The 19,684-nt window shown below is 40.3% G+C and overlaps 1 protein-coding gene across 2 annotated transcripts in view; it reads left to right on the top strand.

Moving 5' to 3' along the window:
* The window catches only part of Vcl (vinculin), a 91,145-nt gene that overhangs the window by 59,539 nt on the left and 11,922 nt on the right, over positions 1 to 19,684 (top strand). For both annotated transcript variants that reach the window (XM_090346601.1, XM_090346602.1), the window contains exons 8-16: positions 800 to 947; positions 5,222 to 5,375; positions 6,567 to 6,742; positions 9,832 to 10,022; positions 11,414 to 11,613; positions 12,831 to 12,959; positions 15,978 to 16,127; positions 17,680 to 17,788; positions 18,906 to 19,208. In XM_090346601.1, the coding sequence (XP_090202727.1) occupies positions 800 to 947; positions 5,222 to 5,375; positions 6,567 to 6,742; positions 9,832 to 10,022; positions 11,414 to 11,613; positions 12,831 to 12,959; positions 15,978 to 16,127; positions 17,680 to 17,788; positions 18,906 to 19,208 (1,560 nt within the window). The remainder of the gene's footprint in view (positions 1 to 799; positions 948 to 5,221; positions 5,376 to 6,566; positions 6,743 to 9,831; positions 10,023 to 11,413; positions 11,614 to 12,830; positions 12,960 to 15,977; positions 16,128 to 17,679; positions 17,789 to 18,905; positions 19,209 to 19,684) is intronic.

Genomic DNA, 19,684 nt, shown 5'->3' on the forward strand with positions numbered 1-19,684 from the left:
ATAATTATTTTGAATAAAAGTTCTTGCTAGTTCCCATCAAATAGACTTCCACAAGGAAGTACTTAAGTAGATTAAATAGTGATGCCAATAAATACTGGAAAGATGAAGCTGACTGTATAAGGATAAGACCCAAGTAATTGTTGAATGTGGCTTTATGGATTTTCTAATATAATATTTATTCCATTTTAGATTAATATTTGAATGAACATGAAAAGCTTAATGGAGTTTGGAGTTGCTAAGTACTATTAAATTGTTAGAGCCAAATTTTTATCATCCATATTTTGCCACCGGCTTCTTAGTACTTTTTTGTCAATGGTCGTGGGGCCTGAACTCTGGGCCTGGGCGCTGTCCCTGAGTTCTTGAGCTCAAGGTTACCACCCTACTTCTGGGTCTGGGTGTTGTCCCTGAGCTTTTCAGCTCAAGGCTACTGCCCTACAACTGAGCCACAGGGCCACTTCTAGTTTTCTAGTGGTTAATTGGAGATAAATGTCTCTCAGACTTTAGTGCCTGGCTGACTTTGAACGGAGATCCTCTGATCTCAGCCTCCTGAGTAGCTAGGATTACAGGTATAATTCTGGGCCCAGCTTCCAAGTATTTTTTCTAGCAATATCTGTGTTTGTTAAAACCTCACCTGTAGTTGTAATGGACACTGTTTGGATGTTCGCTGTCAGATGGATTGTGTTCTGTTCATTTGTCATTTAAAGTCATCTATTCCCTCATGAATGAAATGACTGTAAGGTTTCCTCACTAAATAATTGATGTGTCTACAATGTAGATATTGAATATCTCTCTATTTTAGGGGATGCTGGTGAGCAGGCCATAAGGCAGATCTTAGATGAAGCTGGCAAAGTTGGTGAGCTTTGTGCAGGCAAGGAGCGCAGGGAAATCCTGGGAACCTGCAAGATGCTGGGGCAGATGACAGATCAAGTGGCTGACCTCCGAGCCAGGTGAATATCCTCCTCGCTGAATAGACCACTTGTGAGGCATTTGTTATTCTCATGGGGTGATTTACCAAGTAAGTCCATGGTAATTTTATTGAGTCATCTTCGACTAATACATAACATAGGCATTCATTCTTCTAGATTAAGGTAGCTTTTTTTCCCTAACATTTAAAATATACTGCAGCTGTCTAATAATCAAGTTAGAACTGTAATTGGAATTGATTATTATTATTTTTATTTTATTTTTTTCTTTTTGCTAGTCCTGAGGCTTGAACTCAGGGCGTGGCCACTGTCCTTGGGCTTTCTCAAGGCTAGTGCTTTACCACTTGAACCACAGCACCATTTCTAACTTTTTTCTGTGTATGTGGTACTGAGGAATGGAACCCAGGGCTTTATGCATGCTAGATAAGCACTCTACCACTAAGCCATATGTCCCAGGCCCCCCAAATTTATTTATTTTTTTTTGTGGGTCATGGGACTTGAACTCTGGGCTTGGGCGTTGTCCCTGAGTTCTTCAGCTCAAAGCTATTGCCCTACCTTTGAGCCATAGCCCCACTTCTGGTTTTCTAATGATTAATTGGAGATAAAGAGTCCTATGGCTTTGGCTTTGTATTGCCTGAGATGGCTTTGAACCTTGATCCTTAGATCTCAGCCTCCTGAGTAGTTAGGATTACAGGCATGAACCACTGCGCCTGGCTTAGAATTTTTCTTTTAAAGGGAGAAAGAGAGAGTGGTAAGACTAGGTGAGATTGGTTGGATTATATTGTAAACATGTGGAAGTGTAGCAGTGAAATCCCCTCCTGTACAACTGCTAGCTAAAGGAAAAAAGGGTATTGTTTTATTTATTTATTTATTTATTTATTTTTAGATTCAAGCCACAGACTTTTTAAAAAGAGGCAGTTTTGAAATTTGGCCTTTGTGAAGGAAGGTAGAAAGAAACATAAAGAGCACACTGGAATATTTTATACATTCCTTTTATAATTAATTAAAAGTCCTCTAAGTCATTTCTGGGGTCTTTTGGATTTCTATTTAATTATTACTTGGCTTCATAATTCTTTCATGTTCTTTTTTTCCTGTTTTAAAGTCTTGGCTTTTAGAATACCTCCTCTCCCCCTTCAGTTATTTAAACACTATTAGTTTGCGATTGAGAAAATTCAGATGCACCATGACTTGGAATTCATCTACAGATTGATTGAATTCTAAAAGATTTTTATTTTTATGGAATTTCATGATAAAGACATGGAGGAAAATTGAAGTGGACCCAGATGCTAATGTAGATAGAGTTTAATTTTCTTTGAGGTCATTGGGGTACATAGGATTTCCATACAAATAGGACCCAGAAGCACCTCAAGATGCTGTATACCATTATACCTGGTCTTGAGAACACAGATCCAGCTGGGCACTGGTGGCTCACCTCTGTAATCCTATGTACTCAGAAAGTTGAGACTTGAAGGATCTTACTTTAAGCCAGTTCATGGAGAAAACGTCTCCATATCCAGTTAACCAGCAAAATGTTGGCTGGAAGTGTGCCTCAACTGGTAGAGTGCCAGTGGTAAGTAAGCAAGTCCAGTGAGAGTAAGAGCCCCTGAGTTTAAGCCCTGTTATTCTCTCTGGTGGGGTTATGAAGACAGGTCGCTTTTTTTTTTTTTTTTTTTTTTTTTTTGCCAGTCCTGGGCTTGAGCTCAGGGCCTGAGCACTGTCCTTGGATTTTCTCAAGGCTAGAGCTCTATCACTTGAGCCACAGCACCACTTCCGGCTTTTTTCTATGTATATGGTACCGAGGAATCGAACCCTGGTCTCCATGCATGCTAGGCAAGCACTTCAACCACTAGGCCAAACTCCCAGCCCTGACAGGTCGCTTTTGAGGCCAATATGATAAACATACAACGGGCCCATATAATATTACATAAAATTTCTGAGAGTTTGTGGTTGTACTGTAGCCCTAGAAGTCCCTTCAGGTTGGGTCTCTTATCTTGAAGGTGAGGAGAAACAGTTTAAATGCATGCAATCCTCCTGAGCTCAGCAAGCTTTCTCTTGCTGAGAAGCCATCTTCCCTGTCATGGATATGACAAGAACTTTGCAGAAGGGACAAAAAGAAGTTTTGTTCACATTCGGAGAAGTGCCAGTGCCACCTGACAAGGTTCTTGGCTCTGCGAATTTCTCATTTCTGGCTCTTTTGTCTGTAGCCTTTTCACGGTGTGGTAGACACTTTCACTTGGAAGTCTCAAACACACACAGGTGTATGTGTTTACAGAGAGTGGCTATGAGCAGGAGAATGAGGCAGTTGTTGTAAGGGATCAACCATTAATCTGTAAAGGGAAAGAGCTAGAACAGTGATGAGTAGCTGTGGAGTCTACACAACCCTTTCATGATGGAAGACTGCGAGGCTGTCCTCGTCGTTCTTTCTTAAAGATAGGCAGTCATTTAACGGCTGATACACAATAACCATTTTTTCATTGATAATCACTCAGGAAATGCTTCTCTGTCTCAGAAATACGTTTTTATCCCCATGGGGCCTGGTAAATCTTTTATTTCGATTATAGCTCATTTATATTTCTATGTTTTCAAATAGATTCAGATTCTCATCATGAATTGCTAGATGTGAAGGGGGGAAACAAGTTAAACTGTAAGCATTGTGTTTCCTACAAGTCTTGCATCCTTCTTCTGGGTAAAGAATAGCAGGCTTAGGGATTCTGTTATCTCAAATGTTGGTGTAGATGAAAAACAGATGAGTTTAAGAAAGAAGATAGATAGAGAAGCAATTCATGTTATTATAAAGGGAAGCACAGATAGTTTGGAGTTAAAGTTGGAAGCTCAGATTAAGATGAGCTAGGACATTCTGCCAAATGGTAAAGTTGCCATGTCTGTGGTTGAGCTTTCCAGGCTCCATGGGTAATAATAATGATAATAATAATAATAATAATAATGATAATAAATAATCTGAGCTTGTAAAAATAAATGGTAAGTCTTTATGACTTGTGAAGTCTGTTAGAGAAAAGAAATTCCTATTAAATCTTTTTTTCTTTTTGTAAGTAGCCTACCCTCTCTAAGAGAAGAAGATAGTAAAATTGGCTCTTTAGCAGCTTGATGAGAGGCAGGGTACTTGCTGTCACCATGGGTTTTTGTCCCTCAGTAGTAACTAGATTTGCTTCTTACTGATTGCCTAGGAATAGACGGTAACTTGAGATCACCCTTAGGTTCATTGTAATGATGATGTTAATTTAGTTATAATAATAGATAACAGATATAATATTTTTTTTCCCTTTAGTGGTGCTGGGGATTGAACCCAGGACCTCATGAATATTAGGAAAGTATTCTACTCTGACTATACCATAAGCCCTCAAGTATATTATCTCCCCCCCATCCAATATTGGTGTTTGAACTCGGGGCTTTGCATTTGTGAAGCAAGTACTCTACCACTTAAGACACAACTTTATCCCTTTTTGCTGTAGTTACTTTTCAGATAGTGTCTAATACTTGTGGACCAGGATGGCCTCTCCTTAGACTTCCTATATAGCTATGATCACAGATGTGGGCTACTATATCCAATTTGTTATTAGAGATAAGATCTTGGTAATTTTTTTCCTGGCCTGGCCTTGAACTGTGATCTTCCTGATCTTGCCTCCTGAGTAGCTGAGATTGCATTGATGAGCCACCCTACTCCATTCTAAGTTACTTTTTTTAAAAAAAAAACTCACAGCTAGCATGCTACTATACTTCCAATCCTACATGTTACTTTTCTAGGTAAGAAACAGCTGAAGCCCAAATGGGTTAAACATCATAAACAAAGTCCCTCAGATACTAAAAGTCAACATCTAATTGGTTTGAGTGTGGTAGGACTGTCTCCTCAAACATATGCAGTGTACACTTGCCCATAAATGAGCCAAGTTAATGGGCTACTTGTTTCTAAAGCACACATTACTATGGTAACAAAAGCCTCCCATAGCAATAAGATCCCCAGCACATTTTCCCACTGAAGTTTAGATTTGGTTATATAATCATCACCAAGAGGACAATCATTGCTCTCAAAATTTGCTGGCCTGGTTTCAAATTGATTCTGCAGTCCCATAAAGCTAATGTGTATTCCTAAAAGCAAAAGAGAAAGTAGATGGTTTGGGTGTCTTGCTTTCTTTAGTTCTGTTGTCTTGTGCTATCCAAGATTGCTGGGGGAAAAGGAAAAAAATAAGTGTGCTCACAAACAGGACAGGTTACTGTGATGTTAAGATTTTGTTCTTAGGTCTCTGAGAGGGGATAATGACAGTTTTTGTCTGTTTGAGTAGAGGACAAGGTGCCTCACCTGTGGCCATGCAGAAAGCCCAGCAGGTATCTCAAGGACTGGATGTGCTCACAGCAAAGGTGGAAAACGCAGCTCGCAAGTTGGAAGCCATGACAAACTCGAAGCAGAGCATTGCGAAGAAGATCGATGCTGCTCAGGTTGTGATGGTGATTTTTTTTTTAAGGGTGGTAGGAAAGAAAAGAGAAAAGGGAGTGTTCTATAAATATCTTGCATCTCTCCCTCCCTACTTCCTTTCCTCTTTGTCCCTTGTCATTGGGTAGATATTGGGTGTTTCTAAGCGATGGTTGATGAATTGTTTCCTACAAGTTTCCCGACACCCTCCCCTGTGTGCACAGGTTTAGACTAATGCTCATTTATATTTTGAAATAAAGGTGTTAATTTTGAATATATCACCTTGCTAAAAGGCAGCACTCTGAATACTAGGAGTATTGGGTATAGACAACAGTGAATTGAAATGATCCCTTATCTTAGAATTCACAACTATATTTGGTCATAGCAATGTTGAAAAGTTAGTTTTCTTTTTATATTTTATGTAACATTATTTTTGAGCACTTATACAAATGTTCGAGAAATTTTAAAAGGTTATGATTAATTCTAATGGAAATGAACAGGGGATATATCATAAAGCAAATGCTTATTGTTTATGAACCTCTGGGTTCAAATCTCCAAAGCAACTGGGCGTGGTAGCTCACGCCTGTAATCCTAGCTACTCGGGAATCTGAGATCTAGGATCTTGGTTCAAAGCCAGCCCAGCCACTAAAGAACAGAATGTGTGATTCTTATCTCCAAGTAACTCCTAGAAAATGGGAAGTGGGGCTGTGGCTCAAGGGTAGGGAGGTAACCTTGAGCTGAAGAGCTCAGGGACAGCAAGCACCAAGGCGAATTCAAGTCTCATGACCCCCCACAAAAAAGGGATTAATGAGGTCTTAATTGAACTAAAACTTATGTAAAATAGTAAGAATTAGTACTCAAGCTATTCAGGAGGCTGAAATCTGAGGATTATAGTTCAAATTCAGCCTGGGCAGGAAAATCTAATAAACTCTAAAAAAAAAAAAACTGCTTAGAAAAAGGGCAAGTTTTACCTAGTGGCTTAAATGGCAGAGCACTAGCCTTGAGTAAAAGAAGCTCAAGGACAGTGCTCAGGCCCTGAGCTCAAGCCCAAGACTGGCAAAAAAAAGAAAAAGAAAAATAAGAAAAAAAAAGGCACTCTAGGAATTTTATTGGCGTTACATAAGTTGACTTTAGACATATTTCTGGTGGCCTTCTAAGTTTAAATTCAATGTGGTTCATGAATAGTAGCTCACATTGTTGTCCATTTCTTGGTATAGAATTGGCTTGCAGATCCAAATGGTGGACCCGAAGGGGAAGAACAGATTCGAGGGGCTTTGGCTGAAGCTCGGAAAATAGCCGAACTGTGTGATGATCCAAAAGAGAGAGATGACATTCTGCGTTCCCTTGGAGAAATAGCTGCTCTGACTTCTAAATTAGCAGATTTACGAAGACAGTATGTATTTAGTCCCTAGCTCTCTTGCTCCTATCTCTCTTCCGCCTCTTCTCTTCTTTGATTCTAGGAAGGTGCAGTTGGATGCATGGTAAATGCATGTATTATATTCCTCTACTGTTTTCTTATAGATTCTTTGTGACATGACTGGATGAGCTATCATCTGTTGTATGAATGACATGAGACTTAATAATATATTGTTGACCACACAGTTTTAAATTAATATATTTAGGATGCTATGAACTCCTTTAAGTTATAATTCCTAAAATAGTACTTTCCCTTTTTAAAATCTATCAGTAGGTTTAAAGCAGTGTGTGTGTGTGTGTGTGTGTGTGTGTGTGTGTCTGTGCATGTGTGTGTGTGCATGTGTGCACGCACATGCAGTGCTTGAACTCGGGGCTTTATACTTTTATTTTGCTTTTGACTTTTTAATGGTTAACTACAGAGAAGAGTCTGGCTGGGCTGGCTTTAAACTGAGATTCTCAGACTTCAGTCTCCTGAGGAATTAGGATTATAGGTGTGAGCCACCAGGGTCTGGCTAGGTTTCAGTCTGGTGATATTTAATTAAACTTCATTTTTGGGCAGTACTCAGGGCCTTGTGCTTACTAGACAGGAGCTCTACCACTTGAACGTACTGCCAGCCCTAAATATTACTTCTTTTTTTTTGTTTGTTTGTTTTTTTTTTTTTGCCAGTCCTGGGCTTGGGCTCAGGGCTTGAGCACTGTCCTTGGACTTTCTCAAGGCTAGCACTCTACCACTTGAGCCTTAGCACCACTTCCGGCTTTTTGCTATGTATGTGGTACCAAGGAATCGGACCTGGGTCTTCATGCATGCTAGGCAAGCACTCTACCACTAGGCCAAACTCCCGGCCCCTAAATATTACTTCTTAAATGGCAGTTACAAAGGATCTTTAAATTATACTTTTATGTGATGTTCCTGTAACATCATCACCATGGCTTTCTACTTAAACAACTTTCTTGGCACTTACATCAATTATATGGAAAAGAGATATAACTTGTTCTGATAAATATATTGCTCTTTATAAAAAATAGGGCTGGAAGCATGGCCCAGTGGTATAGAGTGCTTGCCTAGCATGCACAAAGCTCTGGGTACAATTCCTCAGTACCTCATACACAGAAAAAAGCCATAAGTGGTACTGTGGTTCAAGTGATAGAAAGCCCAAGGACAGTGCCCAGGCAATATATATATATATATGAGATAGTGCCCCAAGTGTGGTGAGTACCTGTAATCCCAGCATGAGGGAAATGGAAGCAGTAGGATATTTCTATACAGCCTGGGCTGTATATAAAGACCCTGTTTAAAATACCCCTACCGGAAGTAGCACTGTGGCTCCAAGGGTAGGGCAGTAGCCTTGAGCTGAAGAGCTCAGGAACAATGCCCAGGCCTAGAGTTCAAGTCCCACAACACGCCTCCCCCCCAAATTAAAATACCCCTACCCACTCCTAAATAAAAAGGAATGAAAAAGTATTAAAAACTGTAACATGCTAAAAAAAAGTGCTCAGGAAGGGCTTACTATCAAAAGTAAAAGTTTTTCTCTCACCCCAGTGATCCAGCCCCGTTCTCTAAGGAAAAGCAGAGTCAGGCATGTTGACATATCCTGTTTCTCATTTGCTCTGCATGTTTGATTTCCTGTTCTTCAGTGTGAAAGATTTGTTAGAGTTCATTGAAGTCTAAGTTGGCCGAGGGCAGTGCTGGTTATAAAAGCAGGTTTCTGCCTAGTATTGTGAAATAAGTGACTTTGGTGGGAATAGGGTGGATGTATTTTAGGCAGGAAGTTGTAACAGAGACCAATTTAGGTGGCAGCTCAGATTTGATTATATATCAAAAGTAGTCATTTAGAGATCACTGTCTTATGCTCAGAACTTGTTATTTAGATGAATAAGATGTGGATTATACCAGTTGTAAAATATAGAATATATATATGTATATATATGTGTGTATATATATATAATTATTATTATTATTATTTTTTTGCCTGTCCTGGGGTTGAGCTCAGGACCTGAACACTCTCCTTAGACTTTCTCAAGACTAGAGCTCTACCACTTGAGCCTCAGCACCACTTTCAGCTTTTTTCTATGTATGTGGTACTGAGGAATCGAACCTGGGTCTTTGTGCATGCTAGGCAAGCACTCTACCACTCGGCCAAACTCCTGGCCCCAGAATACATTTTTAAAATAAGTTAAAAAATGCTCAAAGCCAGAAACTATATTCTTAGAATCGAACACAATTCCATATACATAGTAGTCATTGTTATTAATACTTCGTGTGTATGTATGTGTGTGTCTGTGTTTTAATTTTTGGCAGTTACTCGCCGATGCTGGCATTTGCAAGCATTCTTGAGCCATGCATGCAGCTTTTCTTGCTTGAGTTTAATTTTTAGATAGAGTCATTCACTTTTTTTTCCCCTGGGACTCTCCTGTGGTGACACATCTATAAATCTCAACCAAGTGGGAGGCAGAAATGAAAGGGCCACCATAGTGCTCAAGTGGTAGTGCACTAGCCTTGAGCAAAAAGAAGCTCAGTGACAGTACCCAGGCCCAAAGTTCAAGGAAGAAGAAGAAGGGGGGGAAGAGGAGGAAGAGGAGGTGGTGGATGGTGGTGGTGGTGGTGGTGGAGCAGCATCTAAGCCAGGTGCTGATGGCTTTTGTGTGCAATCCTAGCTGCTTCGAAGGCTGAGATCCATGTATCATGGTTTGAAGGCAGACTGGGCAGACAGATCTGCCAGGCTTTTACCTCCAGTTAACTAGCAAAAGTTGGAATTGGAGGTATGGTTTAAGTGGCAGAACATCTTCTGTGAGTTAAAAACCCAATGGAGAATGAAAGGCTCTGAGTGATGATTGAGCTCAGCTTACCCAATTATTGAAGGTAGTTGAATGTGACTGTCTCCAATTCATGCTTAGTGCCTTAACTAGGATAAAGCAGTCTAAATTTAAACTGTTTTCTTCCTTAAAGGCTAATTAAACCACTCCTTTCCAAATTTGTAATTATTAGGAATTTGTTGTCATCATTTGTCATTGATGGGCCCTGTCATTGTGAATTGTGTCTATAGTGTAAATTGTTTTTCTTCTTAGGGGTAAAGGAGATTCACCAGAAGCTAGAGCACTGGCCAAACAGGTAGCTACGGCCTTGCAGAACCTGCAGACCAAAACCAACAAGGCTGTGGCCAACAGCAGACCTGCCAAGGCAGCTGTCCACCTGGAGGGCAAGATTGAGCAAGCCCAGCGGTGGATTGACAATCCTACAGTGGATGACCGGGGAGTTGGTAAGGGTGCTGGTGCATTGAACCCTCCTTGCACTGGTCTTAGTGCAAATAAGCAGGTTGTTGATGTCCTGTAACATCTCTTATGAGGTGCTGAAAGGGTATTCAAGCCACTTGTGAGCTATGTTTGTTTGTTTTTAGTGTAATTCCATTTCTATATATAGTTAATGAAATCTAGTGGTTTATTCCAGTGGTATTAGAGAATAAATTATTTGCACAAATAGAACATTATCTCAGAAATGAAGCTTTGAGCAGATTATTGCCAGTCCTATGTATATGGGCTCTGACAGTTGATATTTGTAGCTAGTTTGGGCAGGGAAGCATGTGAGACTCTTCCCTCCAATGAACCACCAAAAAACTGTTAAGTGGAGATGTTGTTCAAGTGTTAGAACACTAGCCTTGATTGAAAAAGCTCACAGTCCTCACCCAGGCCTTGAGTTCATGACCGAGCACCCGTACAAAAAAACCAAACAAACAGCAACAAAAAACTATGTTGTTTTAGCTGCAAGGACTTCTCTGTTACAGGTGGGCCATTGCATAACTTAATGGTGTAAGAATAAGCTGATTTGACTTTTAGGATTTGTTTTCTAATATATAATTTATTTTGAGGAATTAACACAAACAAGTATGTAAACAGTACTAAGTAGTAAAATAATTATGATTCATACAGTAAGATGCTACAGATCTTTCAGATCATGTTTTTGTTCCTGCTGCTGTTTTTACAGTGGTAGGGATCAAATCCAGAAATTTGTGTATGCTAGGCATGTGCTGTGCTCTTACACCCTGAGTTATGTGTTAAAAAGATATTTAGTGAGGTCTTGGTGACTCACACCTGTAATCTTAGCTAGTAGGGAGGCTGAGATCTGAGGATTGTGGTTTGAAGCTACCCTGGTGGGGAAAATATATAAGACTCTTATCTCCGATTAACCTCCCCCCCTCCCCCCAAAAAAAATGCTGCAAGTGGAGCAGTGGAGAGTGGTAAGAGTGCTAGCTTTGAGCACAAAAGCCAAAAGATAGGGACATTCAAGCCCTAGGACTGGCACCAAAAAAAGCAAGCAGATTAAAAAAAAAAGCCATAATGAAATGGAAAAATGTACATGAACAAGAAAAAGAAATAAAGAATAAAAGTTGAGCTGGATGTGTAGCTTAGTTTGTGCTGGACTAAATCTCTAGCACAGGCATAAAAGAAGTTAATGTATATTGCATCTATTCTTTCTGTTTTAATTATTATTCTATTCTTATTTATTCTTTTCTATATTTCTGAAATATTTTCTTTTGTGGGGAACTCTGTTTCCTTATAATTTTTTGCAAGAAAAAAAATCTCAAATTTACAGAATGACGTTGTTGCTTTCTCTGGGTCTGTGTGAATTTTAGTGGTTTTTCTCTTGGTCCAGGTCAGGCTGCCATCCGGGGGCTTGTAGCTGAAGGGCATCGTCTGGCTAATGTGATGATGGGACCTTATCGCCAAGATCTTCTGGCTAAGTGTGACCGCGTGGATCAGCTGACAGCTCAGCTGGCTGACCTGGCTGCTCGAGGGGAAGGGGAGAGTCCTCAGGCCAGAGCACTTGCATCACAGCTTCAAGACTCTTTAAAGGTAGAACTCAGGAACACAGACATTAAGCTGTGTAATGCTACCATTATTAAAAAAGGATGGATAGAAGAGAGAATAAAAAACCCCAGCCTTTTGGCTTTAAAGAAAATAAAGAACATGGCCAGGATATGAAGAAATGAGAGTTTATTAGGAAAAAGGGCACCAACTCTGTAGCAATTAATGTTTTAGGCATAATTTTGGCCCTATCCATATCTCCTTTGTCATAGTCAGATAATTGTAGTCAATTGTTTTTTTAAATTAAAAATCACCTTTGGGGGCCGGGAGTTTGGCCTAGTGGTTAAAGTGCTTGCCTAGCATGCATGAAGACCCGGGTTCGATTCCTCGGTACCACATATAGAAAAAAAGCCGGAAGTGGTGCCGAGGCTCAAGTGGTAGAGCTCTAGCCTTGAGAAAGTCCAAGGACAGTGTTCAGGCCCTGAGCTCAAGCCCAGGACTGGCAAAAAAAAAAGATAAAATAAAAAAAAAATAAAAATCACCTTGAATTTATATAAAACAAAATAAGCTTATGAAAAGGAATAATCCTGCAATTATGCCCGATATGAAATTGTTATAGTCATTTGTCTGTGCAACCTGTAAAATCATCTCTAGTGTCATTCCTCAGTGTATACCCTTGAGAATAGTAAATGGAGATTTCTTTATGTAAACTCAGAAAACTTAAATTAGACTAAATGAGGTAACTTTGAAAAAGAACTTGTGATTTTTAAGACTCTTACTTGAAAGTCATGTGAAGAAATCAATACATGTATTAGTTACTGAGTTCTAGAAATCTAATCCCCATTTTTGGTTTCTTTCCTCTTAAGATAACTAATTGGTTAGCGTTTTGGCATAGCATCTACCGGTTTCTGTGATTATCACCATGTCTCTTCAGCATTGGGTGTAGTGTCAACTCTGTTTCATCCCAGAGCCTTCTTTGGACTCAACCCTGTGATTCTCAGTGTCATTTCATAGAGAACACAAAGAAAGGATGTTCAAGTCCTTGATTGGATGTCATACCTGTGTTTTCTACTAGACACTAATCGCCTAGATTCATAATTTACACCTGGGCTGTCTCAGTATTGTGAACACAGTTGACATTCAAGAAATATTTATTAAATGAAGCTAAATGAATGACTCAATGAATGTGCCATGGAAGTAAGGATAGTAACAGAATTTTGTAATGTTTTTAGAGATTGTCATTTATAATAATTAATATTTTTAAGGATCTGAAAGCCCAGATGCAGGAAGCCATGACTCAGGAAGTGTCAGATATTTTCAGTGATACCACAACTCCCATCAAGCTTTTGGCAGTGGCGGCTACTGCCCCTCCTGATACTCCTAACAGGGAAGAGGTAGGTAACTAAGGTTCTCCAGTTCTTTTGTTAGCCATTTATTTATATATTTATTTATATCTGTACAGGTAAAAATGTGCTTATAGTGTACACCAGCATGCGTAGTTGGGAAATCGTGGAGCACAGTTGGGAGGGCAAACTTTTAGTTCACTAAGTGTATCAGTTATAAATGTCTTTAATTGCAAGCAATAGAAGATTTGACAAAAATTGAATTTACTATCATTCTATATTAAGAAATATGGAATTTGGCAACTCTGGGACTAAGTCAGAGCTAAAAGTCAGTTTTACATAGTATGGGGTGATGTTTGCTCTCCCAGGCATCATTCATTGTTCAAGGCAGAAAGAAATGCATAATAGTTATCCAGTTACTTTATTAGGGTACTTTATTCTCAACACAGAAATCAGAATTTGGGGTGAGGGAGGGGGCCTGAAATATTGCTGAAATTTTTTCCATTTTCCACTGATGTTGTTAAAGCTATAATTCTGATTCTTGTTTCTTTCTTTAAAAAAAAAAAAAAATTCCTGGGGCTGGGAGTTTGGCCTAGTGGTAGAGTGCTCGCCTAGCATGCACAAAGATCCAGGTTCGCTTCCTCGGTACCACATACATAGAAAAAGCTGGAAGTGGTTCTGTGGCTCATGTGGTAGAGTGCTAGCCTTGAGAAAGTCCAAGGACAGTGTTCAGGCTCTGAGTTCAAGCCCCAGGACTGGCAAAAGAAAAAAATTCCTGTCATGAGTTATTTAATGATTTTCTTCTGTGTATGTGGCACTGAGGAATCAAACCCAGGACTTTCATGCATGCTAGGCAAGCACTCTACCACTAGGGCACATTCCCAGCCCTAATGCTTGTTTCTTGTATGCCTGCATAGCTAACTTGTCTTCTCTTAAATCTGTCAGAAAGGTACTAATAAAAAGGGAAAAAAAAGTAAATCTGAAGTTTCAGCTAAATGTGTGTGTGTGGGTGTGCGCGTACGTGTGTGTGTGTGTGTGTGTGTGTGTGTGTGTGCGCGTGTGTTCATGCGTGTATGCACATGCCAGTACTGGGGCTTGGATTCAAGGTTCACGTTCTTGCTTCACTTCTTTACTTTTGGCTAGTATTCTTACATTTGACCCATGCTTCCAGGCCATCTGTTTTGTGGTTGACTGGAGAGAGAAGTGGCTTTAAATTGTTATCTTCCAGGTCTCAGCCTACTGAATCAGATGAATTGTCTGTACAGGCCACTCATGCCTGGCTCTAGTTATATTTGCTAGTGAGATTTAGGATCAAGCCAGGGCTATCTGGCTTTTCCTCACTTTATCAACTTCTTAAAACCTTCTGCAGTCCTTACTTGCTTATGATTTCTTGCTTTTTATGCCTTTATCTTTTGTTTTTTGTTTCCCTTCCTAATTATTTTTACCATTTTTTCCCTATAGAATTCCCTTTGATCCTATTATCCTTTGCTTCCTTGATAGGTTATCTTTACCTTTTACTCCCATAATATCAATGGACAGTTGTATTATTGCACAAGTAACATGTTTATGGACTCCTTTTTGTCTACTAGGCTGTTGTCCTCTTGAGATACAAATATATCTTCAGCACCTACCTCAAGGCTTGAACATAATAGTCATTAAGTTTGGAATGAATATCAAGAAAAGCTAGCTAATCATTCAGTTAAATCAGAGGGAGCAGTAGACATAGTTTTGGGATAAGAGGCAAGCCAAGAAGTGCAAAAGATCTGTAGCTCCAGAGTGTGGGAGACATGCCATGGTGAGAAACAAGGACCAAGGGAACTAGGAGAACATTAATGTTAGGCTCTCAAAAAGGTAAATCCAACAAGAGGTCAGCAAGATAGGAAGAGACAAAGGGTTAAACACATAATTCTACCAGTGAAACTGATTTGCTGTTGAGCCAAGAATGCTTTGGACATTTTCTGTCTTTTTTGGAGGGTGGGGGGAGTCAAAGGCTACTGTCCTACCCTTGAGCCAAGCCCCACTTCCCATTTTCTAGAGATTAATTGGAGATAAGAGTCTCAGATCCTTTTGTGCCTGGGCTAGCCTTGAACTTTGATCCTCAGATCTCAGCCTTCTGAGTAGCTTGGATTACAGGCGTGAGCCACTGCACTGGGCTCGACATTTTCTTTCTTTAAGTCAGTACTGGGCACCAAGTATGGGCAAGGCAGAACCTCAGGAGGAGATGAAAAGAATGCAGATGGCAGGCTGGGAGTTTGGCCTAGTGGTAGAGTGCTTGCCTAGCATGCATAAAGACATGGGTTCAGTTCCTCCATACCACATACATAGAAAAAGCACGAAGTGGTGCTGTGGTTCAAGTGGTAGAGCTCGCCTTGAGAAAGCCTAAGGACAATGCTTAGGCCCTGAGCTCAAGCCTAGGACTAACCAAGAAAACAAAACAAAAAACCAACCAAACAAACAAACAAAAAAAGGGGGGAAAAAAGAAAAAATGCAGATGCATTCAGGCAGGCAGTTCCTGACATTCTTTGTGCAGAGCACAAATCTGACTTGGTACTGTTTAGAATACCTTGCTTTTTCAATGATCAGTCCTAGGAATGCTATCCAAACATTATATCCTTTCAAGTAAGTAGTTTCAGGGCCGGGAGTTTGGCCTAGTGGTTAAAGTGCTTGCCTAGCATGCACGAAGACCCGGGTTCGATTCCTTGGTACCACATACTTGGAAAAGGCCGGAAGTGGTGCTGAGGCTCAAGTTCTAGCCTTGAGAAAAATCCAAGGACAGTGCTCAGGCCCTGAGCTTAAGCCCAGGACTGGCAAAAAAAAAAAAAAAAAAAAAAAAAAATCAAGTAAGTAGTTTCCTTTGTGGTGTTCCCTTGTGTAATTTTCATTTTGAAGGAAGAATTAACTTACACATTTGAAAAATGAATAGTAATGTGGTTTTTTTGTTTTGTTTTGTTTGTTTTTGTTTTTGTCAGTCCTGGGGCTCCTGCCTAAATAGAGATTTTTTTTTTTCTTAGACTGCCTGACCCATTGTTTTTTGAAATAAATGTTCTTGGTCTCTGTTTCTAACTCAAGGTATTTGATGAGAGAGCATCGAACTTTGAGAACCATTCAGGAAGGCTTGGAGCCACAGCAGAGAAGGCGGCTGCTGTTGGTACTGCTAATAAATCAACAGTGGAAGGCATTCAGGCATCAGTGAAGACAGCCCGAGAACTCACACCCCAGGTAAGGTTTTGCTCATTGTTTATTCCTTGGTTTTTTAATGTACTGCATAACAATATTCACTAAAAAAACCTGAGTACATCCTTGAACACATACTCTAAGATCACTTTAAAAACCACATAATGTGTTGGGCCAGGAGTTTGACCCAGTGGTAGAGTGCTTGCCTAGCATGCACAAAGACCTGGGTTTGATTCCTTGCTATCACATACATAGGAAAAGCTGGAAGTGGTGCTGTGGCTTAAGTGGTAGAGCTCTAGCTTTGAGAAAGCCCAAAGAGAGTGCTCAGGCCCTAAGATCAAGCCCCAGGATTGGCAAAAAATAAATATATATATATTAAAAAATAACTATATAGCATCAAACTTGGTGATTTCTAGAGTAAGAATTATGAGGACTTTCAGCTTTATATTGCTTGAATTTTTTTCTTACAATTAATAGTGTATTAGTTGTGAAAGTAGGAAAACAATCTCTATCACATACTCTTTCTCTTTCCAGACAATATTTGTCTAATTTTGAGAGGTTAGTTTTTATTTTATAGTTTATAGCTTCCCCCAGCATCTCTGAGAGGATTGTGTGTGTGTGTGTGTGTGTGTGTGTGAGTGTGTGAAGACTGTAATCCTATTTGAGAGGCATAGCTCAAGTGGTAGAGTGACTGCCTAGCAAAGTGTGAGGCCCTAAGTTCAAACTCTTGTAATACCACCTAACCACTGTATAACCAAAAGTATAGCTAATAATATCAGGGGCAGAAGAAGGTCAAGAATAAAAGAAATCAATAAAGGCATTTTAACAGATGGGCAAGTTTTCTTGTCTTTGTTTTAAATAAAACATTTTTATTAAAAATGATTTTGAGACAGGATTTGCTCTGTAGCCCAGGCTGGCCTGGAACTCCCCTTTGTAGCACAAGTGCCCTTGATCTCTCTGCTGCATCACCAGTCCAAATTGTATTTTCTTGAAAGATCATACTTGTGCCACTTTTTATTCATAAATTCGGTATGTTTGTTCGGTGTACATTGACCAGGTTCACTTTGAACTCAGAATCATCTTGCTTCTACCTCCTAAGTGGTGGGATTTCAGACATATACCGCATTGAAGAGTTGACACAGTTTAAATAGATGCCAGTTTTGGTGTATACTCTTTTGAAGTATCAAGTGAACTGTGATTCTAAATCCAGAAGTATTCAGTCTGAAAAGTAACTTGCCAAAAGTAACTTTTGGGTTTATGCTGCCATCTGTAGGCAAAGAGGAGAAAAGCTTTTCTGCAGAGATTAGTATTTTGATGTAGGTGCCTTGGTGTTTAAATCATTTCTTTCTTTCTTTCTTTCTTTCTTTCTTTCTTTCTTTCTTTCTTTCTTTCTTTCTTTCTCTCTCTCTCTCTCTCTCTCTCTCTCTCTCTCTCTCTCTCTCTCTTTCCTTTCCTTCCCTCCCTCCCTCCCTCCCTCCCTCCCTCCCTCCCTCCCTCCCTTCTTTCTTTCTTTCTTTCTTTCTTTCTTTCTTTCTTTCTTTCTTTCTTTCTTTCTTTCTTTCTTTCTTGCTTTCTTTCCTCAATAATCATTTACTAGGTTGTATCTGCTGCTCGCATCTTACTTAGGAACCCTGGAAATCAAGCTGCTTATGAACATTTTGAGACTATGAAGAACCAGTGGATTGATAATGTTGAAAAAATGACAGGTAACATTTTATGTCAAGTTCTTGTGTCCAATCCATGAGTTCTGGGAAAGATTCAAGTAGTACCAGTTATGTTTCTCAGCTGCAATTGGATAGGGGCGGTCATGTGCTCGACAGTGTATTTGGCCCTGATTAAGGCTGCTGAACAGCGGCGGCTTCTCATTCAAGCTTTGCAACTTTGTCTGAAGAGAGAATGAATCTCTTTTAGAATGTTGCCCTCCCCGTGTGATGTTTATTGTTACAGCTCCTATCTTCTTTTTGAATAGTGTCTTTGCCCAGTCTGCCAGTCTGAGCTAGAGATTTGGTTTCAGAGACTGGGAGGCGGTGTTTTTGGATACAGTAAGTGTCCCTGTCATTTTCAGAGGGTTCACATTTCAGGGAACCACAATAGCTACCATTTAATGCAATTTGTCTCAGAATTTCCTCCAACTTATCAACTGTGTACTTCTAAAAAACAAAAACAAAAACAAGGAGAAAGCAACCACCAACAAACCTGGGTCTGTGTGGCTGAAGCCGTACCTCTGAATTCCTCTGCTCTGTGAAGGGAGAGCTAAGACGGGGAAGAAGTGAGGCGTGCAGGCTCTTTGCTGTCCCTGTACAACCTGCTGCTGACAGGGGTCTGTAGCAGCCAGAGATGAAAGTGGAGCTCTCGAAATGTCTGAAGAGAGGTAACAGAAATAAGACGCAGGCTGTTGGGGTTACTGGGATCCACTATGTGGCTCATCTTGGGCACCGCAAGCTGCCAGCACTCAGCAGATGGCCAGGAGTGAGAAAGGAAGAAAGAAAATGTTCTTAACAGATAATGTGGTGGTGATGCTGTGAGGTTTTAAACGCAGTCCTGCTTTCTTCCCTATGTCTTTGTATTTCTGGCTGTCTGTGGAGAATGTAAGACGAGTTATCATGGTTAGAATCATTTTGGCAAATCCGCATGGCTTTCTGGGCTATGTCTTCACTTTTTGGAGTCGGGGGAGGGATTGGAGGGACTGCTGTGTTTACCTGCAAACTTGATTGTAGAGAAAGAACTTTGCGGGGAAGGAGGGTTGTCCTTTTTCATGATAAGTGGACAACAGTGTTTTAGTGTCTCAAAAGAAGCTAAATTCCGTTTCTGTTCTCTGAGCAGGGCTGGTTGACGAAGCGATTGATACCAAATCTCTCTTGGATGCTTCTGAAGAAGCCATCAAGAAGGACCTGGACAAGTGTAAGGTAGCCATGGCCAACATTCAGCCACAGATGCTGGTCGCTGGAGCAACCAGTATTGCTCGTCGGGCAAACCGAATCCTGCTGGTTGCTAAGAGGGAGGTGGAGAACTCTGAGGATCCCAAGTTCCGTGAGGCTGTCAAAGCCGCCTCTGATGAACTGAGCAAGACAATCTCTCCGATGGTGATGGATGCCAAGGCTGTGGCTGGAAACATCTCTGACCCTGGTAAGCAACAGTGTATGGTGGGGTTCACCTCAGCTGAAGGGCAGTGAGGGAGTATGCTTCCACAGCCACCACATGTAAAGTCCAGGAGCAAAAACTGTAGACAATCTGGAAAGTTTGTTACATCTTTTTCTGTAATCTTGACAGGCTTGTTGATCTCTGGATGTACTTCCCTGGGTGTTATTGACCATTTCTAAGTGGATGCTAGCCCTTTCAATCATTACTGCAGAAATGTCTCTAAGTATGCATGATGTCCAATTATCAACTATTGAATAATGTAACTAATGCAACTTCTCTTATACTTTGCTCTGTAAAGCAATTTCTATTTTTCTCAGATCTAAAAAGGGTGGTAACCCCTGAGTCTTCCGGGCTCTATTCTAAAGAATCTGGGATTTCTTAAGCTGCATTTTTTTAAAAAATTGGAGACAAGCCTGGGCTCCCTTTGAACTGCAATCCTCAGATCTCAGCCTCCTGAGTAG

Source organism: Megascapheus bottae, chromosome 15 (genome assembly GCF_031878675.1).
Source record: "Megascapheus bottae isolate mThoBot1 chromosome 15, mThoBot2.hap1, whole genome shotgun sequence".
NCBI lineage: Eukaryota > Metazoa > Chordata > Mammalia > Rodentia > Geomyidae > Megascapheus > Megascapheus bottae.